General features: G+C 41.2%; 2 protein-coding genes across 2 annotated transcripts; one reads left to right on the forward strand and one right to left on the reverse strand.

The window, feature by feature from the left end:
- Positions 1 to 383: 383 nt before the first annotated feature.
- Positions 384 to 7,620, reverse strand: LOC149275296 (extracellular calcium-sensing receptor-like). The gene is made up of 7 exons (XM_089504830.1): positions 7,613 to 7,620; positions 6,327 to 6,621; positions 4,825 to 5,224; positions 4,394 to 4,614; positions 3,825 to 4,021; positions 1,868 to 1,995; positions 384 to 1,330 (listed from the first exon to the last, which is right to left on the reverse strand). The coding sequence occupies exons 1-7, from the start codon at positions 7,618 to 7,620 to the stop codon at positions 384 to 386; spliced, it is 2,196 nt and encodes a 731-aa protein (XP_089360956.1).
- Positions 7,621 to 7,797: 177 nt separating this feature from the next.
- On the forward strand, positions 7,798 to 19,549 carry LOC149275297 (extracellular calcium-sensing receptor-like). Its single transcript, XM_089504831.1, has 7 exons — positions 7,798 to 7,998; positions 11,292 to 11,406; positions 15,009 to 15,156; positions 15,929 to 16,220; positions 16,633 to 17,460; positions 18,417 to 18,540; positions 18,630 to 19,549. The coding sequence occupies exons 1-7, from the start codon at positions 7,798 to 7,800 to the stop codon at positions 19,547 to 19,549; spliced, it is 2,628 nt and encodes an 875-aa protein (XP_089360957.1).
- The last annotated feature ends 3,918 nt before the right edge of the window (positions 19,550 to 23,467 follow it).

A 23,467-nucleotide genomic window follows, 5' to 3' on the forward strand; every position in this document is an offset into this window, starting at 1 on the left:
CCTTGTCGGTTACATTGTGTTATGTGGTCCGGTAAGGTCTAGGTTTTAGTATGGAGGGAGGGGGGCTTAGTTATTACCATTGCTTTCCTGATTTGTTCCCTCAACTATAGAATTTATTTTTCTCTGACCTCTACCTGATCATTTTTGTTCCTGGCTGGTATAAAGCTACTTATCAGGAACAAAAGGAAACTTTATGGCCCTGGAAACGTGTTTCTATGTTCTATGGATACCTTTGCTAATAGCATTGTTTTGCTAAAATAATTATTAAAGCATTCAGAGTAAGAACAATGGTTCGTGTCTCCTGATTAGAACGGTTATGGATCACGCACCACGCATTAATGATAACATTTATGAAGAGCATCATCGGCCTTGTTTTTATTCATTCAGATACATGTTTCTGACATAACAGTACATTGAGAGGTAAAGTCACCTCTGTCTTTCGACATGAGATATTTTCTGGAGTTCATTTTTGGTTTAAACAATACAATTAAACACTTGGGGACAAACATGCAAAAAATCAGAGCCCAGCTGGAGGCCATGATGGCAAACACTTCCATGGCTTGGGTATACTTTCCTCTTGAGCTCAGAGAAGCAGGGATAAAAGAAAACCAAACACTGAGGAAAGCGAGCATGCTGAACGTGATATATGTTGCTTCATTGAAGCTGTCGGGAAGCCTTCGGGACAGGAAAGCAACGAAAAAACTTGTACTGGCCAGGAGACCAAGATACCCCAACATGGACCAGAAGGCAACACGAGAACCTTCATTACATTCAAGACTGATGAGTCCCGGTTGAGTTTGAGTGTTGCGTTCTGGAAAAGGAGGAGCAACCATCAACCAAGTGATGCACAAGATAAATTGTAGAAGACAGCAGATACTGATAATCAGGTAAGATATCCGAGGGCTTGTCCATTTCCTCAGATTACTGCCTGGTTTTGTGGCCAGGAAGGCACCAACCACCATGATAGTCTTGGCTAGTATACAAGAGATGCAGAGAGAAAAAAACATGCAAAATGCTGGCTGACGTAGAAGACATTTCTCAGGCTGAGGGTAACCAATGAATGCCAGAGAGCTGAGGAAGCAAAAGGACAATGAGATTAGAAGAAGACAACTAAGAGAGTAGTTGTTGGCTTTTACAATCGGGGTGGTTTTATAACGTATGAAGATTCTCAAAATGACAACAGGAACTAAGGAAGACATGATGCTGCTTCCAGCCAGTGTCGCCCCCAACTCATCTTCATAGGAAAGGTACTCTATGGGCTTTGGTAGACAGGTGGTTTTCCAATGATTTGGCCACTTATCCCATGGACACTTGATGCACTCGACAGAGTCTGAAAATATATGAATAGTTGGCACAATAAAAATTGTCTTGTAGAATCAGATACTGATTTTGTTGTTGTTGAGACACACAGGTAGACTATGAACACAGTAGTGTAACACATTTAATCTCTAAATATACAGTCTAAGTAGAACCTAAGAACAAATCAGGATCCTGTAAATTAATTCATCTAGAGTTCTTCCAGAGGCTGAGGTATCAGAATAAAATTCACAAAGCCCAAACAAATATTTCTAAATATTTTTTTGCATGAGTATCATGGAATGATTACATGACACATTTTGATTTGCTAACTCCATACTTCTACATGCATTAACACGATGTCATTCTGTGAATAATTGCCATCGTTAGTCTGTGATTTTCTGCGTTTACACTTTTATGGGTCACAAAATAGAACATACATAATAGTTTAAGACTAATTTGTATGGCTTTAACTTTAGAGGCAATTTCACAATATCCAGAAAGCCGCCAGCACATTGGCCATTTACCATTGATCCTACTACAACCAATTTTGGAGTCTTAAGTTGCTCACTTGCCTGATTGATTGGCAATCTCCCCTTGGGGACAAGGAAGACACTGGAAGCAACATATGGGTTCTCCTTGTTTCTCTGCCTTCCAGAAACCAGGCGGACAGCTCTGGCTGCAGATCGAGACAGGGACCTATAGGAAAATCAGCATGGTATATTTTTGACTAACAGCACAAGTGATGCTGGAAAGAAGATGGTAGAAGGTGAAGGAGGGAATTGCAGGAGAGGAACTCAGTGATGTGATTGGCTTAGGCAACTTCGAGGCAAAATGTAGGAGAGAGATAGGGCAGTAGTTAATCAGACAAGTAGGATCTATTGGGAAGTTTTTTAGATTGGATAAATACACTATATGACCAAAAGTATGTGGAGATCTGCCGATCACACCTATATGAGGTTGATGGACATCCCTTTCCAAAACCATTGGCATTATAATATGGAGTTGGTTCTCTCCTTGTGGCTATAACAGCCTCTACTCTTCTGGGAAGGCTTTCCACAAGATTGTGAAATGTTTCTGTAGGATGAGAAGGCCCAGCTTGCAGTCTCCCTTCCAGTTCATCCCTGGTGTTTGATAGGGTTGAGGTCAAGTTTTTACACACCAAACTCACCCAACCATGTCTTTATGGACCTTGCTTTGTGCACTGGGGCGCAGTCATGCTGGAATAGAAAAGGGTCTTCCCCAAACTGTTCCCACAAAGTTGGAATGATACGTTGTCTAAAATATGACGGTACTTCATACATCAACAAATAATTGAGAACAGGCAATTTGTTCATGCTATGTGCTTCAGCACACTCTGTTAGTGTGGCTGGACTGTTGTTACTCCTAGACAGGTCTACTTTAAAATAATAACCCTTACAGTGCACCGGGACAGATGTAGCAGGACATGAACTGACTTGTGGCAGAGGTGGCCTCCTATGACAGTGCCATGTTTAAAGTCACTGAGCTCTTCGGTACGACCTGTTCTACTGCCAATGTTTGTCTATGGAGATGGCTGCCTATGTGCTGGATTTTATACACGTAAACACAACAATTAGGAGGGGTATACACATAATTTTAGCCATAAAGTGTACCTGAAGACTACTGAATTAATAGATTATGTCTGTTTTCTGTAGCTGGTACCAAGGGGAATCACAAGTGAACTTTGCATACATCATTGAAAAAAAATTGCTATTCCAGACGTTAGATATACCGTATTTGCTCGATTATAAGACAAGGTTTTTTTAGAGCAAATGCTTTGAAAAATACCCCTCGTCTTATAATCGGGGTCGTCTTAAAATCAGACCTCAAAAAGGTCTGACTATGGGACTAAGATCCAGATCCCCCGCAGCGCTGCAGGGGACCTGGATCCTCCTGTCTTATGCCCCCCCAACTTACCGGTGCTTCTGAGTCCAAAGTGTGTAGCAGGGGCAGCGTGTAGACGTCTACGCAATTTGCGTAGACAACTTCCGCTACAGCCAGAAGAAGGTGCGGTTAGCAGCGGGGGGTTGTCTGCGTCCATCGCGCAGACCTTCCCCGGCTGTCAGTGAGGGGAGTTCCGGTGCGGGGAATTTTCACTGACAGCCGGGGAAGGTCTGCGCGATGGACGCAGACAACCCCCGATGCTAACCACACCTCCTTCCGGCTGCAGCGGAAGTTGTCTACGCGAATCGCGTCTTATAGCGTCGTCTTATAATCGTGCAAATACGGTAATATTTACTTATTACAGAGGGTCAGCAACGGAGGTCCTCTTAAATTAAGCAGTTTTTTCTTCTTTCTATTGTTCCACAAGCAAGCCTGAGAATTTGAGGTTAGTTTAGAAGTGTTTGCTGCACATGTAAGCACTGAATGTTATGTGTTCTTAATATATGTTTGCTGTTTACATTAACTTTCAATAAGATACTATTAGAGACTTATAGATGTTCATGGAAAATTGAAACAGATTTGTGGTCAGATGTTCTCAAACCTGTTGGTCTCTGGTTGCCCACTTTATGACGCTTTGGTTGACTTGACCAAATGCTGCTGTTGTATCGTAACTGCCCACCTTGACATATTGTATGGCGCCTTCTGGACCCAGTTGCAAATTTACAATGTTGTAGACAGCTGGTGGGTCTCCATTCTTATCAAAGAAAAGCTCCCTCCCACCTCTTAGCATGACCCTTACCTTCTTCAAATAGTATAGAACCTACAAGGTGGGAAAAAGAGAAGAAGTGATCTTAATATACTTTGTATATCTGATCTCAAAACTACCATGTGTTCTTATAATCAACGGTGGAACCAAGCTGATGCAAATTTTGAGAGGGACTTGCTGGATAGGGTAACATAGTGTTGAACGATGTAAAATGTATTCATGTGTAGTACATATAAAGAAATGGTGGTGTGGCAACTTGTTGAAACGCTTAGTGTTTATCTCAACGCTATCAGTTAGATACTAAGCTTTGCTCATCTTCAGTTTAGTAATTGAACCTCTATTTAAATGATTATGGAGCATCTTCGAAATTTCTGGCCAAATTTAGATATATTTCAGATCTTAAAACAAAACGAATTTTGATGTTACCTGCCATGGCTTGAAATCCCAAATGTTTGCACATTTGTCATAAGAAAATTCACCTTCTCCATTATTACAGTTTCTTAGATCTTCCAGAGCATTGGCCACAGCGTGGACTGCAGTATAGATACTGTAGGTGTTCCTTAAATTGGAGACATCATTAAAGCCATTTTGAAAATGTTCTAGATTTTCTTCTCCAGTGCACTCTTTTATTGTAGACACCGACGATCCTGTGAGATTTTTACCATCATAAAATTTACAGCTAAATGCAGCTTCCCAAAATAGCTTTGTCCAGTCTCTTCCCAAATGCATGGAGGGATGGATCTTGTTAAGAAACTCTCTAAGCCCAGGAATTGTCCCACTTTGAAAGGTTAGACCTATTGTGCCAGAGAGAAGATTAGAAAACCTTTCAAAAGAGACTAGGGTGGACGAGGACCAACCTTCACTGGCCACAAGTATCTTATTTGTTACATTCTGTCTCAACATCTCATCCAAAATTGCAACCATATCAATAGCCAAAGCGTAGATAACCACGGCCGTAGCTGTTGACCTCTTCATTACCTTGACTATGTGAGGAGCATTGCGGTCTGGTTGACTAGGAAGAATGTTCTCAGTAAAGGCCACGCATACTCCAGCTTTGACTAGGTGCTGTTTGACCATCTGAATTCCCTGCTGGCCATAATCATTGTCAGCCGCTAAAAGCCCAACCCAGGTCCAACCAAAATGTAGCACCAACTGTGCTAGTCCGTGGGACTGGAAGACATCACTGGGGATGGTCCTGAAGAAGGAGTGAAATCTAATCCGATCGCTAAGGACTGGACTGGTAGATAAGTGACTGATCTGTTGTGAAAGAGAGTATTACATGCCTGTGTATTACATTGATTAAGAGCAGAGGTCTTAACAGTACCCATTTTGAGGTGTAATTTCCACCTTAAACCTTAATGGGCCCTTGGTTTAGTCTCATATTTAGGATGGCCTGAATCATGTACAATATATGGACAAAAGTATTGGGACACCTGACCATTGCACCAACAGGGACTTTGATGACATCACATTCTAAATATATATACATTAATATGAAGTTGGTCCCCCTTTGTAGCCATAACAGTTTCCACTCTTCTGGGAAGGCTTTCCACAAGATTTGGGGAGTTTCTGTGGGAATTTTTGACAGTTTATTCAGTAGAGCATTTGTGAGGTCAGCCACTGGTGTTGGGTGTGAAGGCTCGCAATTTACATTCCAGCTCATCCCAAAAGTGTTCAAAGGGTTGTGTGCCGCCGGTCAACTTCTTTCCCACCAAACTCATCCAACCATGTCTATATGGACCTTGCTTAGCGCGCTGGGGCACAGTCATGCTGGAATAGAAAACGACCTTCCCCAAACTGAAGGGGACACACCATGACATTTTGGACAATGCTATGCTTTCAACTACATATTTATGTCTAATATGTCATAAAAGTCCCTGTTGGTGTAATGGTCAGGTGTCCCAATACATTTGTCCATATAGTGGAAGTCTTGAAATGTATATACAGAATTTGTATAATAAAAGTGTTTTACATCCTTGCTTGTGATTTATGATGTTAATGAACATGGGTTGTATTTAATAACCTGGTAGAATGTTTCGACTCGCCGATTTCATTATGCGTTACGGATGCTCCTCTTCAATTTCCCCCTCTTAAAGATTTCCTGAGCTAGCCCTGTATAATGTATATTTCAAGACGCCTCTCCACATTATCAATACATTATACAGGGCCAGCTTTTTTTGTGTTAACTCTTCATAATGCAGAATAAAGTCAGGGAGGAAAACACCCCTGGAAACTCACAGGTGGTCAAAAATAAAAGTTTGATAATTTAAAAATAAATAAAGAAATAAAGAAAAGAATAGATGTTTGGTAGCAGAACCATTTATCTTTTATACAAAATATCCTTGCAAATGAATTTTACCTGCGGGTATCTGTAGAGTCCTAGGATATGAGCCAGGAGAATTGAGTGAGTAGAGGCAGCGGGGCCAATTATGGCCCCGAGGGGAGCTTCTTCTCCAAGACATCGGTAATTCGGGATGATTCTTTTATTTCCTGTTAATAACTGTAAAGAGCCTTTGATATCCAACTCAAGAACTCTACAAGAATCATATGCTTGGAAACCAAGGGTGATGTTTGGGAGAATATCTGGATTCTCGTTGATTTCTTCCAGAGCGAATCGTAGGATTTGGAGACTTTGAAAAATCTCAAAGTGGAACCTACAAATAAAAACAGTACAAATACAACTATTTAACGTATTAGGTTTAGAATTCTTTAAAATTCTATTCGGAATGTTCCATCGCATGCCAACAAGAGAAATAATCTCTCGCTATGGAATGTCAAAGCTTCTGTAAATTCTTCAGTTTTAGGGAAACTTACATGAGCACCTCCAGCGAGGTTGATGATTATTGAATTAAAGAAAAATATCTAAAAATGTTTATATATATATATATATATATATATATATATATATATCACATATATATATATATATATATATATATATAGAGAGAGAGAGATATATAAGCATATTCTCATCCAATCATAGGCCAAGTGTGTTAGTGTGTGTTGATGTTTTCTATTAAGTAAAAATAAACAAAATTAATATTTTATTTAGAAATAAATGTGAAAATTAAATTCGGCCTATTATGTCCTGATGTAAAATCTCAAACTTTAATCAGTCATTGGTCTCATGGCCATATGTCTATCCCATGCATGTTTAAATCCCACTCTACCACTTCTGCTGGGAGGCTGTTGTACTCATCTACCACTCTCTCAGTAACATCAAATTTCCATCCATGCCATCTAAGCCTCTGATGAGATTTTGGTCTTGGTCTCTACTTTGTTAAATCATTTCATATTGAGATCCCTCAGTTTTTCCTGATAATTTTAGTCCCCATTTTAGCCGTTCTCCTCTGAACTATCTCTAATGTGTCAACATCCTTCTGGAAATGGGGGTCTCCAGAACTGTCCCCAATACTCTAGATGAGCTCCAGAGATCTGTAAAGCGGCAGAACCTCCTCCCTACATCAGCTACTAATGCCTTTCGCTATAAACCTATGCCTTGAATGGAACGTCATTTGCTTTTTAATTAACGCAACATCTTGATATTTTATTGTTGAAAACCAATAAAAATGTTAAAACTTGAAATTCAAAAAACACTAATTGTCTACTATTTTATTCCACAACGCGTCAATAAACTAAACAGACTTTCTCATGTTCTCCGGAGGTGGCGTTAATTGACTTCAATAATAAAAAAAAAACAATATTAAGAATTTGTGTTAAAAGTCTTGACAGTTCTCCTTTAACGATCTACTGATTAATGGAATGATTAATATGAGTGACCACATATAAAAACCGCAATCATTCAGAGAGACAGGTCAATAATGATAATCATGGACAAGCTCCGTGATCTGTCCTTACACGGTACACGCGACCTTGGGTGGTCTTTCATTGAACGAGATTTGCTGATGCACTTTGTCGGCGTGCAGCGGCAGCACCAGCCCCATCATTATATCCCCCGGCTGCGAGAAGCCCTCGAGCTCCGAGACGTGAAGTCCACATCGCCGATCCGTAGAGCAGACGGCCGGAACGAGGTGAGACAGGACGACGTGCCAGAGAGCTCCATAAATACTGATCATCATATTTCTAGAATGTCCCAATACCTAGTAATAGCGGAGACAAAGGTTTGTTAGTTCAGCCTCCTGTCGGCATGCCCTGGGAATGGTAAATTGTTCTAGACATTCTAGATATGGACCCAAGGAGATTCTGGACCAAGATCTGGTGAGCCTAAAGCATACCCAGAAAGTTTCTAAATGAGTGGACCCTGGGACTCTTGAAATATTAATTTTTTAATAGCCCATCGTGAAGATTCCATGTAGTGACTCGCCAAATGTGTTCACCAAATAGCTCCAATACCGGCCCTCATGGAAACCTTGACTTGTGATTATCTAAAGATACTCTAAGATACTCGTAATTGAGTTACCTGCATTCAGGCAGGAATATAATCCGTATACTGGTAGCAAAAGCAGAGATTAGGACATGGGCGTCCAACCTGCAGCCCTCCAGCTGATGCAGGACTACATCTCCCATCCTCCTCAGCCAGCCCCTTAGCTGAAAGAGCATTATGGGAGATGTAGTGCTTCAGCAGCTGGAGGGCCGCAGGTTGGACGCCCCTGGATTAGGAGTTTTTTATATGATCACAGCAGTATAGAAAAGGAAGGGGTCAGCTCTAGACTGTGTGACCCTGAGAATCTGCCCCTTTACACTGAGACTGGGGCAAAAATCCTCAGAGTTTCCACATATGTCTAGAAGTCAGTCTGCAAAAAGCGGTACCGAAGAACAATATCAAAATCATTGGATGTATGAGAATGAGATGCAGAAGATTGCATTGAGATGTGTGCTTGTAGGGTAGTATTAAACAAAGGGTTAAAAGGGAAGGTAATAGGGAGATAGTAGGGGTTATAATGTTTGTTCTGGGGGTAATATAGGAATAGTAGGGAGTTATTGTGTGTGTTCAGAAGGTACTACAGATATAGTAGGGGTAATAGTGTGCCCAAGGTAGGTAGTACAAAGATACAAGGAGGGATGAGGGTAAGACCAGAGAGTAAGGGTTAGGGTGTGTGATCGGAAGATAGTACAGAGATAATAAGGGGTATGAGGGTAAAATAGGAATAATAGGGGGTTAGGGTGTGTGATCGGAAGATAGTACAGAGATAATAAGGGGTATGAGGGTAATATAGGAATAATAGGGGGTTAGGGAGTGTGATCGGAAGGTAGTACAGAGATAATAAGGGGTATGAGGGTAAAATAGGAATAATAGGGGGTTAGGGAGTGTGATCGGAAGGTAGTACAGAGATAATAAGGGGTATGAGGGTAATTTAGGACTAATAGGGGGTTAGGGTGTGTGATCGGAAGGTAGTACAGAGATAATAAGGGGTATGAGGGTAATATAGGAATAATAGGGGTTAGGGTGTGTGATCGAAAGGTAGTACAGAGATACTAAGGGGTATGAGGGTAATATAGGAATAATAGGGGGTTAGGGCGTGTGATCGGGAGGTAGTACAGAGATAATAAGGGGTATGAGGGTAATATAGGAATAATAGGGGGTTAGGGCGTGTGATCGGAAGGTAGTACAGAGATAATAAGGGGTATGAGGGTAATATAGGAATAATAGGGGGTTAGGGTGTGTGATCGGAAGGTAGTACAGAGATAATAAGGGGTATGAGGGTAATATAGGAATAATAGGGGGTTAGAGTATGTGATCAGGAGGTAGTACAGAGATAATAAGGGGTATGAGGGTAAGTCAGGAATAGTAGGGGGTTATAATGTGTGCTCTGAAAGCAGCTCAGATACAGCAGGGGTATGGTGTGTATTTGGAACGATTATTGTGAGTCCTATTGTGTGTACAGAGACATGGCAGGGTATGGCGGTGAAACAATTTTCAATCTTATACTTACTGCCTTTCATTTCCTTCTCGATCTTGCGCAGCATCAAACATGCCCATGTTATACAGAGAGTATTTATAATAAAACATCATTTGGCATTAACTCTCTGTTTTCTCTTCTCAAATGCATTAACAGAATGCCCGTGGATAATATTCCAATATATTTCCATTAAAGGGTTAAATAAAATGAATCCTCCCTGAGGAATATTCCTGTTACAGATTCCGGACACTTTTCTCTCTGGGGGATAAATTATAACAATCGTTGTACAGATGGTGTGTCCGTGCTTTACAATCTACCGTCCACATTTTGCAAACATTGGGGGAAAAAAACACAACATTTTGGAAATAGATTTCGTAATTCGCTGAAAAATTTTAAAAATAATCATAAAAAGACAATAGAAATACAGTAGTGTAAAAAAAGATAATATAAAACATTGGGATTATTGTACATCCACATACAGACGTACAGTGCTGTGAAAAACTATTTGCCCCGTCCCGATTTCTTCTATTTTTCATTTAAAATTCCAAAGTTTTAGATCATCCAACTAATTGCAAAATAATATAAAGACAACGTGAGCAAACACAAAACGCAGCTTTTAAATGATCATTTTATTTATTGAAGGTAAAACCTATATCACCCATGTGAAAAAAGTAATTGCCCCCTAAACCTAATAATTGTGCCACCCATGGCGGCAACAACTGCCATCAAATGTTTGTAAGTGGCAAAGAGTCTTTTTCATCGCTGTGGTGGAATTTTGGCCCATTCGTCTTGGTAGAAATGTTTTAATTCGGCCACATTGGAAGTTTTTTATTATGATCTATCTTTTTGAGGTCATGTCTCAGCATCGCCATCGGATTCAAGTCAGGACTTTGACTCGGCCTCCAAAACCTTCGGTTTGTTTTGAGCCAATCAGAGGTGGACTTGCTTGTGTGCTTCAGATCATCGTCCCGGTGCTCTTGATCTTTAGGTCACGAACTGTCGGACGGACAAGGTTTTCTAGTAGAGAGCAGAATTCATGGTTACATCAAGTCGCCCCAAGCAGGGCCGGCCTTAGGGGTGTGCGACCTGTGCGGTCGCACAGGGCGCCATGGCAACAGGGGCGCCTGCCCAGCACTTAAATTAAAACATCGGGGTTTTTTGTTTTTTTTAAACTTTATTTAACATCATTCATGTTAAATAAAGTAAAAAAACCAAACCAGATGCTTTAATTTAAGTCCCGGGCAGGGGCGCCGAGCGGTTGCTCGTGAAGTTTTCAGCAACCGCTCGGCGCCCCTCACTCTCCGTGACTCCGCCGCGGTGCCAGCGTTTCATGTTGAGCGCCGGACTATTCCAGAACACTTAAGGCCGGCTCTGGCCCCAAGCCCTGAAGCCGCCACCAGACCATCACACTACCACCACCGCCACAGTGTTTGTAATATTCTTATTGTCTAATGTTGTGTTAGCGTTACTCCAGCTGTAACAGGACCAATGTCTTCCAGAAAGTTCCACTTTTGAATCATCAGTCCGCAGAATATTATCCTAAAAGTCTTGAGTGTCCTGAAGATGTTTTGGGCAAATGTAAGACAAGCCTTTGTGTTCTTTCTGGTCAGCAGTGGTTTGTAGCATCCAAAATGGATGCCATTTTTGCGGAGTCTCTTTATTATTGTGGAATCGTGAACACTGACCTTAACTGAGGCAAGTGAGGCCTGCGGTCCTTTACATGCTAGTCTGGTTACTGTTATGACCTCCTGGTAGAGTCATCTATGCGTCCTTGGAGGAATTTTGGTCGGCCAGTCCTGGGAAGGTTCTCCACTGCTCCAATTTTTCTCCCGTTTTAGATAATGGTTCTCACCGTGGTGGTCCTCTGTAGTCCTAGAGCCTTAGAAATGGCTTTGTAACCCTTTCCAGACTGATAGATGTCAATTACTTTTAGCCAACTTCACTTTGCAAGACAGGCTTTGTTTCATTGATGTTTAGATTCAACAGGGCCAGCGGCAATCATGCCTGAATGTGTCTAGTAAAACTGAACCCAATTTTTATTCAGTTTGGTGAATCGGTTGATTTAATAATTCTGTGTAATATTAAAATTAGTTTGATGGTCTGAAACATTTAAATGTGACCAATATACAAAAATAGAAGAAATCGGGAAGGGGACAATGCTTTTTCAAAGCTCTGTACACAAACACACGCTGCTCCCGTTCCCTCTTTTGCACACTAAATCTGTTTGTTCCATACACACCACATTGGGCTCTTTCTTACAGGATGATATTTAAATGTTTGGCTTGGTTACCTTTTGCCGGAGATTTCTGCTGCTTACAATCTAAAACCATTAACTCTTCACTTGCCTCTATGGACTCCTATTTACTAAACCTAATAGTACTTTAAATTCATTTTTGTTTAAGATCTATACTTGCTTTGAAGGTAACTATGTATGGCAGGTTTTTTTTTGTTCCTTTATATTCATTATGTTATCAGACTCCCCTGGTCGGCCAGGCCGGTACACCACAATGGCGGCCGTGACCTGTAGGGTCATCCTGTACTGACTTGAATTGTCACCCCCTCCACCCATCTCTTCCACCCACAGTGTAAAGAACCATTGTTTCTGTGGCTGTTCCCACCGATATATACGTAAAAAGAATAATGAGCCCCTTCTTCAGTTCAAGAAGTGCCTTGATGAGGTCACAACTGAGGAAACACGTGGCGCTGACATAGTAACGCTTTGTTGGGAGTACGCTGACCAGCGGTAGAAACGGGTGCTGCCATTTACCTATCAGTTTATACAGATATGGTAATTAACGCTTTGTCTTATACAGTTCACCATGTTGTGCCTGTTGAGGTATTCTGAAGATGGATATGAACATCTGAGGTGATTACATTGGCCACCTACATGCATACCACATAAAGAAGAAACACTACATTGGGGCTTTCAACGGAGAGCTCTGCGTTGGTGCCTTGTGGAGTTTTTTCTTTTCTACAACTTGGTCACATTTCTTATTTTCACTCTTTTCGGCAGCGGATGATGACTGGCAATGAGAACGCCCATTCAAGTGATCCATCAAAAGAGACTCAAGTATCCTAATTAATCCTATTATACATATCTACTACTGCATTATACTGTATATGCGGAGCAAATAAAGGTTCCAGTCATGAGATAAAAGTACTCAGTGGCTATATATGGAAATCTGAGTACCCATTTTACCCTGCTCATCCGACAGGCCTCTGCTGCTTGGCGGCCACTGCCACCAGTAGGAGGGGATAATCATGGGTCCTTCAGACTGGGGCTACCTATATGACCCCTGACAGAACAATGTGCCATGACTGAGTCTTCTAAAAAGATTCCTTTATACTGCAGTCGGCCAGTGTGTGCATTGTATGGTGGAACATTTCTCAGCCACCTGGGTGGTTTGAGCGTTTCCTGCTGATAATGGCGGACAAATGGACGCTGGTGCAGGAAGCACCCTGGCACGTAAAGGGTTAGGGTCTTATTCCACTTCTCAATCCCATTGAATACACTCATAAATATTCTAAAATAAACCACATTGTATTCTATTTCCTGTTATGCTGACATCTTGGTCCCACTTCACATGGTTTATATCGGGCAGAGATTCCATATATCCTTTTTTGAATGAAATTTAACACCTAGAACAACACACTTGGCATGGCATGGCCAGTACTCCAGCACTCAAGGAGTTAAGCACGGTTTTACCCTCTTCACGGTTAACTTGTTGGGTGGAATGGCAGACGAGCAGATGCCGTTATCCAGCTAGGAGAGTAATTGTGACTGTTTGATAAACCCCAGCCACCTAGTGCCGCTGGGAATCCCCACGTGTAAAGCGATTATTGTAATGTGTCTCTCGGGGGGGGGGGGTAAAAAATGTCAGGAGATCTGTTACAGCCATTCCCTTAGAGAAAATCCCTATTTTTAACTCAGGTAAAAGTGCAGGTAAAAGACTATATACGTATGTAAATGATCGAGATTGACATGACTGAAAGGGTTAATTCACTCGCTGCATTGGCATGCCTTCTCTATAAATACAGCACGTCTGATGCCCCACGGTGAGTTTTAGTAAATCAGAAGGAGTAAAGTGCAGTATATTAGACCGATGTCTCGTGGGTGTCCGGGACCTCTGGCATCCTGTCTCTGACCACTCTCTGACTCAACATTCCGCTCTCTAACCTGCCATTCTGTACCGGAACATTCCGTCTGCGAGCATTTACTCTATGAACATTCTATATCTCATGTATCTATGTTTTTATAGACATAAAATATGAATTATTTGTGAAAACTTCTAACACTTGGAATACAATGAGAGGAGCTCCCTGTCCCTGAGAACCGGACACGGGTATGCCTCCCAGTGTATTTGTCCAGAAGTCTCCTCATCTACTGACTCCTTAACCTTTAATTCTGCGGTCTGTGGTTTTACATTTTTTTGTGCTAATATTTTTTCTGATTTCTTGATGTCAATATGATTTCTAGAAATTTGAATGCGCACAAGATGTGTCTGATATCACAGACGTCCCCCACGCGCTGAGGACATGGACTGTCATGATGGACAAAGATGTCCTTCAAAGGTTACTTCTGCCAACCTGCCCCTAAAAGGAACCGAATCATCATCATCTTGGAGTGACCTTTCTGAAAGTCATCTCTGCACCTAAATTCTTAATGCCACATTTCTCATTTTGGACCGTTATGACTGTGAGTACTGGAACTTCACATGTTCTATAGAAAATGGTATATTCCATACATGTACAAAATACGTTTCTCAACAGAATTGCGTCAAAATTCGACATCTTATACATTAATTTATTATATTTGAACAGAATGGTGGGGGATTCCAATGAGTGAGCTTCTTCTTCAAAAAGGGCTTTGCTGGCCTGGTATGATGCACAGTTGAAAGCCATCTCAGTGATTTAACTATACATTGTACGGGGTCCACTCAGACCCAGTCCTAAATAATTTTTCATTCTGTGAAAATCAATCTTGAGATACCCAAGATACCCAAGCGAAACACAATATTTATAATGGTTCCATTGATGTAATTGATGGGATATATTAATTATTTTGTTTTTTTTTGATGTTCATAGGTTTGTCTGGCCATATGACATCATGATGGGGCTTTTGTATCAGACAATTTGGCAAATCTTCTTGTCTCACCTTATTTCTGGATTTTACTCCAAAGACCATCGGTGTAGCCTTCATGTGTCAGAGCTCGCAGGGATGACCCAGCCAGGGGATGTGATGATCGGAGTCCTGTTACCATTGCATCTTGCTAAGGTCCACCAAGATGTTTTCTTCAAAGAGAGGCCTCCCACCATCACATGTACAATGTAAGGGGGGTGGGGGTTGGCTTTGATGTTTGAATGTTGTATTGGGCTTCCAACAACAACCAAATGACAAAGACACATGCTATATATTTTACCATTTTTTCACAGCTTTTTGCTTTCATAATGTGATAAAATAATATTTTTTTTATGCACGCCATTGCAAGTATGTATTGATAATAGCTGCTACCAGAGGCAGTGTTAATAACATTCCTACCGAGGGCATTTAAATTATGGTAAACCTGGAAACCATTCAGTACTGTCCCCCTCAGGTCTTCCTTACCCTGGGAAGAGAGACAATTGCAGAAACCTGGAAAATCCACCTAGTGACATCACAACGCACGAGTTGAAATGTCACATGGGTTGTGATGTAAATGTAAGCTCACTCAATCAGCCATGGGACTTTATTTTCAGCGAAAAGTGTTACTTTCTGCTATTTCTAGAATCTAGTGTTGCCCCTTTCTAAACCTGTTCCAGCTATGGTGGGACATCCAGGCATAAAACATAGTTTTAAAAAACTGGAAAATGGGAGAAACTGGAAAATATCAGTTTAGCCTATCTTATACAACCTTTTTTTTTTTGTTATTGCTTCTACCTAATAGAACTAACACATAAATGGGGGAGTCTGGTTATGCAAATCCAGTGACGGTGGATGGTCTTGAGGAGAGACTTTATGATCTTAACCAAGCATGACATGGCTGAAAAACTTTGAACAAGAGCCTATATTAAGTTTTACAATAAAAGGCTCTAAAACTATGTTTTCATTCTTTTCTTCAAGGTTCCATTTTGAAAGCTATCAGCAGCTTCAAGCCATGAGATACGCTGTGGAGGAGATCAATGGAGATCCAAGCATCCTCATCAATACTACTCTTGGGTTCCAAGCATATGATTCCTGTGACACTCAGAACTTTGATTTGGAAGGAACTCTACAAGTGCTGACGGGATATGACAGAGCTATCCCCAATTACAGATGTCTTGGGCATGTACCTCTCAGCTCCATAATTGGACCAGCTATGTCCACTCATTCAATCCTCCTGGCTCACATTTTAGGTGTCTATAATTATCCGCAGGTAAAGTTTAATTCTACAGGAACGTGATTCTTTAAGGAAATGCTTCCATACAATGTTTCGTTATCTCCCATACTTTAATGGTTTTACCTACTTGCTGATGTAAATTCCTGTGCGTGCTCGCTCGATTTGTCTCTGTAAAAAGAGTCCATCTTACACTCAGAATATTATTCATATTTAGTCATATTTTGATGGATACCTTTATGTCTATTAGAGAGTTTGAGAACCCATAATGATAAGAAAACACATATAGAGAGACCACACAATTAAAATGTTACTTATTTGTCTTTTCAGTTCTTATTTTTAGAAGAAATGTATTTTAAAGCCTGGTGGGTCAACAAAAAAAGCCTTACCGTAAAATTGGTGGCCATTGCTAATGCATGATAAAGTTCTATACTTTATGTCATTTTCCCAGCAGATCAGCTATGTCTCTACCAGTTCCCTGCTCAGCGACCGGACTCAGTTTCCCTCGTTCTTCAGGACCGTCCCCAGTGATACCTTCCAGTCTAAGGGACTTGCTCATCTAGTGTTGCATTTGGGTTGGACCTGGATTGGACTAATAGCTGTAGACAATGATTATGGCCAGCAGGGAATTCAGCTAGTGAGACAAGAGTTAATCAAGGCTGGAGCGTGCGTGGCCTTCAGTGAGAACATACTTACAAACCAACCAGATCGTAATGCTCATCATATAGTCAAAGTGATGAAGTCATCAACAGCCATGGTCGTGGTAGTCTACGCAACTGATGTTGATGTTTTACCTCTTCTGGATGAGATGTTGAGACAGAATGTGTCACAGAAGACATTAGTCGCCAGTGAAGCTTGGTCCACGTCAACCCTACGCTCCCTGGGAAAATTTTCCACCCTGCTTTCTGGAACAATAGGTCTAGCCCTCCACAGTGGGACAATTCCAGGGCTAAGAGAGTTCCTCAACAAGATCCATCCTTCTATGTCATCGGGAAGAGATTGGGTAAAGATATTTTGGGAGTTAGCATTCACATGTAAATTTGCAACTGATACAAATCAAACACGAGATACGACAGTAAAAGAATGCACTGGATCAGAAGACCTAGAAAACGCAGAGAATAGTTACAATGATGTCTCTAGTTTAAGAGTCACTTATAGTGTTTACACTGCGGTACATGTTGTGGCCAGAGCTTTGGAAGATCTTAAAAACTGCAAAGACGGAGAAGGTCCATTCCGAGAAGGATTGTGTGCAAATATTGAGAACTTCAAGCCATGGCAGGTAATATTTATATTGCAAACAGGTCTAAGTATAAGAAAAGAATGATAAAACACACAACTATCTTAGCTATCTGGACATCTTTGAATTTTTTATATTTTTAATTCTCATTTTACCTATGTTGACCACATTTTATTAATTATAGGCTCTTTTCCCCCAGATTATCAATTAAAGGCCAATATTTAATTAATTTTAACTTTGAGCACTTATTAAAGATGTAATGTTCAAAATGCTTTTCTAGTATGTCAAATGCTCTCTGCCTCTGAAATGTGTCCATAAAAGGTATTGGGCAGCTATTGTGTTTTCCCAAAATGTGAGGATTAACTAATCACGCTAGTAAAAGGGGGTTATACTGTAGAAGAGTCCAAACTTAGTCATAGCTCTTCATTAATATCTCAGATGCTTCCAACAAATAATCTTCATCTTTCCTCGTGTATAGCTGCTGTACTATATGAAAAGGGCGAGAGTCACACTTAGTGGCGATCGGGAAATGTACTTTAACGAAAACGGAGACCCACCTGCTGTCTATGACATTGTGAACTGGCAGCTGAGCTCGAGTGGCGCCATAAGATTTATCAAGGTTGGCCGGTATGACACGTCCTCCACCCAAATCTTCAGCATAAACACAAGTGCGGTGTTCTGGAACTCTGCAGACCAACAGGTGCCAACACTATGTCTTCATTAAACCAACTTGTCTATGTTTGGTCTAGACAGTCCACTGAACGTGGTTAATTGCTGGGTTTGGGTATCTAGCGATAAAGGGTTAGCCATGAAAGAACATGTGTTTCAGTACGAAAAATAAAATGCCTTTAACTTTATAAATAGTTATAGAGTACTAGACATTATTATTATTTCCTGACAATAGCCCTTCATCAGATGCTCCATATATAATAAGATAACAAAAGAATCTTGGTTTATCAGCCCGGAAAAAGGTAACATTTCAATCATATCTCCCCCAGGTCCCTGTTTCGGTCTGCAGTCACAGTTGCCCCCCAGGTTTCTGGAAGGCAACTAAAAGAGGAGAACCTGTCTGCTGCTTCCAGTGTCTTCCTTGTCCTCAAGGGGAGATCTCCAACCGCACAGGTACATTGAGATATTACTTGAGAAAAAAAGTAAAATTATGTCATCATATGGATATAAATATTAATTGAGTGTATTGTATTATTTTGCAGACTCCATTGATTGTATTAAATGTCCATGGGACACATGGCCAAATCCACAGAAATCCATATGTCTCCCAAAACCTGTAGAGTATCTGTCCTATGAAGACCCACTGGGCAGAACGCTGTCTTCTACAAGTATTGTTTCCTCTTTATTTCCAGTTTTCATTTTGAAGATTTTCATACAGTTGAGAACAACACCTATCGTGAAAGCCAACAACTACTCCGTCAGTTGTCTTCTTCTGGTGTCTCTGTCCTTCTGCTTCCTCTGCTCTTTGGCTTTTATTGGTTACCCCCAACCTGAAAAATGTCTATTGCGTCACGTTGCATTCGGAATGGTCTTTACTCTTTGCGTTTCTTGCATTTTGGCAAAAACAATCATGGTGGTGCTTGCATTCATGGCCACGAAACCTGGCAGTGCTCTCAAAAAGTGGACAAGTCCTTTGGTGTCCTACTTGATCATTTGTTTCTGTTCTCTTCTACAGTTTCTTCTGTGCATCATTTGGTTGTCCACTGCCCCTCCTTTTCCTGAACAGGACTCTGCATCCCAACCCAGAGTTATCATTCTTAAGTGCAATGAGGGCTCATCCACAGCTTTCTGGAGCATGTTGGGATATCTTGGTCTCCTGGCCTTCATCAGTTTCATTGTTGCTTTCCTGGCTAGAGGACTTCCTGATAGTTTCAATGAGGCCAAGCTTATCACATTCAGCATGTTGGCCTTCCTCAGTGTCTGGGTGTCTTTTATCCCAGCCTCCCTCAGTGCTCAGGGCAGGTACATTGTGGCCATGGAAATATTTGCCATCTTAGCTTCTAGCTGGGCTCTTCTTGCCTTTATGTTTGCTCCAAAATGCTTTATAATATTATGTAAACCCAGTATGAACTCTAGAGAGAACCTCTTTAAGAAATTCCAGAGTCCAGATGGATATATCTAAGTTATATTCATATAGACAACAAGCAAAAGTGGTGATGCATTCTTATTGCAAAAGGCACTTTATGATTAAAAAATGTATAATTATTTCTTGATTTTGATCTTGGGGAATGCTGTGAGGGAAGCGTGTAACAGATTTTCAGCTGTGGTAAAGGCTCATTCTGTTAATCATCACTATGAAAAAAAAAAGTATAATTGTGTTGGAGAATCCATAAGTACTGACTTTGCTTTGCTTTTTGTAAAACTTTCCTCATGAAGGCCGATGCCTTATGTCAGTTATGTATTTTCTGCTGTGACCGCCTTAGGTCTGACCTAGCCCACAGCCGTCACCCTCCACAGTCGGCATCCCAAATAGAATAAAAGATGCTCCACACCGGGATATGACGCCATTTATTGAAGTTGTGACGGAACCCTCCATCACTGGGGCCACTGGAGAGGCCTGACTGCCGGCCTCCTCCCTATTGACTATGGGCCCTGGGTTTGTAAAGGCTTCTGTGGCTACCCCCAGAAGTATCATCTCATCACTGGCTGAGGGGATTATCTCCAGCAGACAGCCAGGATCTGCCACCAGGGAGAGACCACATTGTTTCAGTTTAATGTTGTATAAATCAGCCCCCCACCCCCATTGTATTGTTAATCCCTTTACTGCCCCTGTTGTCTCTTGGAGGCAGATTAAGGGGGGCAGGTTGTGTCCCAATATCTTATTTTATGTAAATGTGTGTTTTGATGGATATATCCAGCCCTGTGTGTCCAAAATAAATCAGTCTTTGTTTGGTTTCACCCTACACTGAGTCTCGGCGAGTGACTGGGGAACCGGGGAAAGTGTGGTGTCCCAGGCTAAGGGAGCACAAGCCAGCGGAGGTAGTCGGTCGGACTAGCCAGATCCGTGACAGAAGTCTTTGGAAATTCTGCTGAGCCAGCACAGCCTCCATAGTAAGGCTATTTGAGGAGATCAAAGATCTCCCTTGCAACCTGCTCATAGTGCAGTGGGACCACAAGGGCTTGATCGCCGCAGAAGGCGATCTACCCTCTCGCTGTGTACCAGTGGGTCTGCCATTCCCTGGACCTGCCCTAGGCCCTTAAAGTCAGTCTGCCTAGTGCAGAAATCTGTGGTAGCCTTCTGACATCATAATTCACACGATGATTCTCTTAGTTTTCTGGTGTGTCTGGTTGCTGAAACAATGGGCATCCATATTTTTCTTTTCAGAAAACTTTCCATGAGGTGAAAAGCGCCATTCTTCACCATTTTAAAAAATAAGCGCGAGAAAATATCCAGTTACCAGCCACCTTGCAGTTTTGTAATGCTTGTAAAGGATTGCATTAGTGAGGTCTTTTTCCTGGTGGTGGATACTCCGAGTATCATTCTTAAAGTTCTGGCATGGATCCCTTTGGGGTGTAAGCGGTTGCTAGTTTTTTTCGGCCCCCTTAGTTTCTAGGTCATATTTTAAGAATAGAAGAAGCGACCTCCGTGTCAAAGTAGACAAAATGCGAAATGCGGTTCTTAGACAGCTGTGGGACCGTCCATGCGGAATACTACCTGTTTACAACATTTTTCACAAAATTAAAATTTCACATAAGCAAAACGTGCACCATAAAAATTTTGAGAAAAGACAAAGGGATCTCAGTATGAACAGCTTGGGGGAGAGAAGAGAGAGAGGGGATGGGAGAGAGACATTTAAATAGATAAAGGGAGGAGGGAAAGAGGAACGTTCCAAAGGAGGAGAAAAGTGGCCAAAATCTAAAACTAGAAGGTCAGAGGCTTAGATGGAATGGAAGGAAGTTTTACGGAGAGGGTGGTAGATAAGTGGAACAGCCTCCCAGAAGAAGTGGTAGAGGGTAATACAGTGAGGGTATTAAACATACATGGGATAGGCATATGGCTCCTGAGTCTAAGACGAGACCAACGACTGATTAAAGTTTGAGTCTCTACAGCAGGAGAAACTGGCAGAATAGATGGGGGCCAAATGGGGCCGATCTGCCAGCAGATTCTATATTCTAAACAGGGGAACAAAAAGTAAAATGGCTGCAAGACACTAACGCACTAATCTTGAAGCTTCTTCTATTAAATTATGGCGCAGCGTCTAACAGAGGCCAATGAGAAGACCTTCTACGCGGGACAGCCAATAAGGAAGCATTTTATTCTGTTAGTTCCTAAAAAACATGTGGACACCAAAAATGTAAAAAATATAGTAGCACCACACGGCTTACATGGGTTAAACACACATTCACATAAATATATACATCCCAAATTCAACCACCATGAATGGGGCCACCGGAGGTCGGAGCTTGGGAGGTAGAGTGTCACTCAAACCGGCAGCACTACTGTGCACGGTATGCATTCTCTGGTGTCCCAGACACTAGAAAATCAAAACACTGTCCTGAATCATGCCGCCCCCCCTCGGGCTCTACATCTGTCCCAAAAAGCAAGCTCAGGTGGTAAAATCGGGACTGTCCCACACAAAGCGGGACAGTTGGAAGGCATGTAACTGTAAGGATATATATATATTAAATATAAAAAAATATATTTATTACTTTTAAGTGGAGCTCCCGCCGTTCCTAGTACCAGATTAAAAATAAATTCCCAAAATATTGCTCTGTTTTCTAGTTTTTTGCCCTATAATATAAGGTCTTCAGGCAGCTGCATTTTTATGAGTTCTTGTTCTTTTATCTGAGCAAACGCAAATAATACATATTCTTTTATGACTTCAAAAGTATATATATTTATTTCAAGTTCATATTTTTGATTGCATTTTTGATAATAAACACCATCAATATTGAAAATCCATCACGGCGTCGAGTATCAAAAATTCACAATTCAAAGAAATTGCAATATACAAATCATATATTGACAGAGTATGGAAAATGTATGTTATGTTTTTACGGAAAATTAATTCCTGAATTGAATTAATTTTGTAATTCTGTTATTCCCCCCCCCCCTCTACTCCTTGCCTGTACAGCAGGGACACCACATCTGTAAAGCGAGTAAAGTATAAGATGTCCCAAGGGGAGAAAAACGCTCAAGGCATCTCAGAAGGAATACTCTTTGGGGAAAATTAACCCCTGAATTACAGTTTATTTTAATGGTAATCCATAGAAACACCATCTAAGCATCTAGCACAGGCATTAAACAGTTAATTTGGATTTACATTATATATATACGTTCTCTATATAAATGGATATTTTTGTTGCTTGCCGCACAAAGAAGGGAAAGAATGAGATGTAGTAAGTATTAGATCCTTTGCTATATCGTTACCGTAACCTCCTATTATCTCTTAACTATTCTTTTATGGGGTCTCCACCATACCTACTCTACTATTCGTACTATCACTCTAAAGAGATCACCGTATATCCGACAAACTCTCCTCTATACACTAACCTTCTACAATGATTCTCCATTCTAACCCTCTACCACCCTCTAAACACAGCGTTCTATCGCGCTCTCTCTCCAACGTGATGACCTTTAACCCCTGGAGCAAATGCCAGGCATTGCCCCTGATGTCGGTTGGTATCTTGGTCACATATATGAACATCTTCAGTAATGTTTGTGTTGAATCATTGTGTATATTTTTTAAGATACCCCTTTTTTTTTGCAGACCGGCTTTTAGACAGGAACATTAGGCAGACCCCCTTCCATCTCACAGGTCAACCATGACCAAATGGTCTTCAATAATAAACCAATAAACCAATATACAGTGATGGTGGAAACAAAGGAGAAGACCTCTGGTTCCAGATTACCCTTTGTGGGCATACATTTTGTTTTTTAAAAAAAAAGGTTTAATTGCCCATTTTTTTTAAATTAGAGCAGCCTTAGGAAAGTGACCCATCTGGTCGTTTGCCGTTCCTTGGAGATGCCTGCGAGGCGCGGAACTAATGGTGGTTTCTTTGTCTCCGCTATTACTAGGTATTGGGACATTCTAGAAAT

Source organism: Sceloporus occidentalis, unplaced genomic scaffold (genome assembly GCF_023333645.1).
Source record: "Sceloporus occidentalis isolate IW3139 unplaced genomic scaffold, rSceOcc1.0.p SCAF_292, whole genome shotgun sequence".
Lineage (NCBI taxonomy): Eukaryota > Metazoa > Chordata > Lepidosauria > Squamata > Phrynosomatidae > Sceloporus > Sceloporus occidentalis.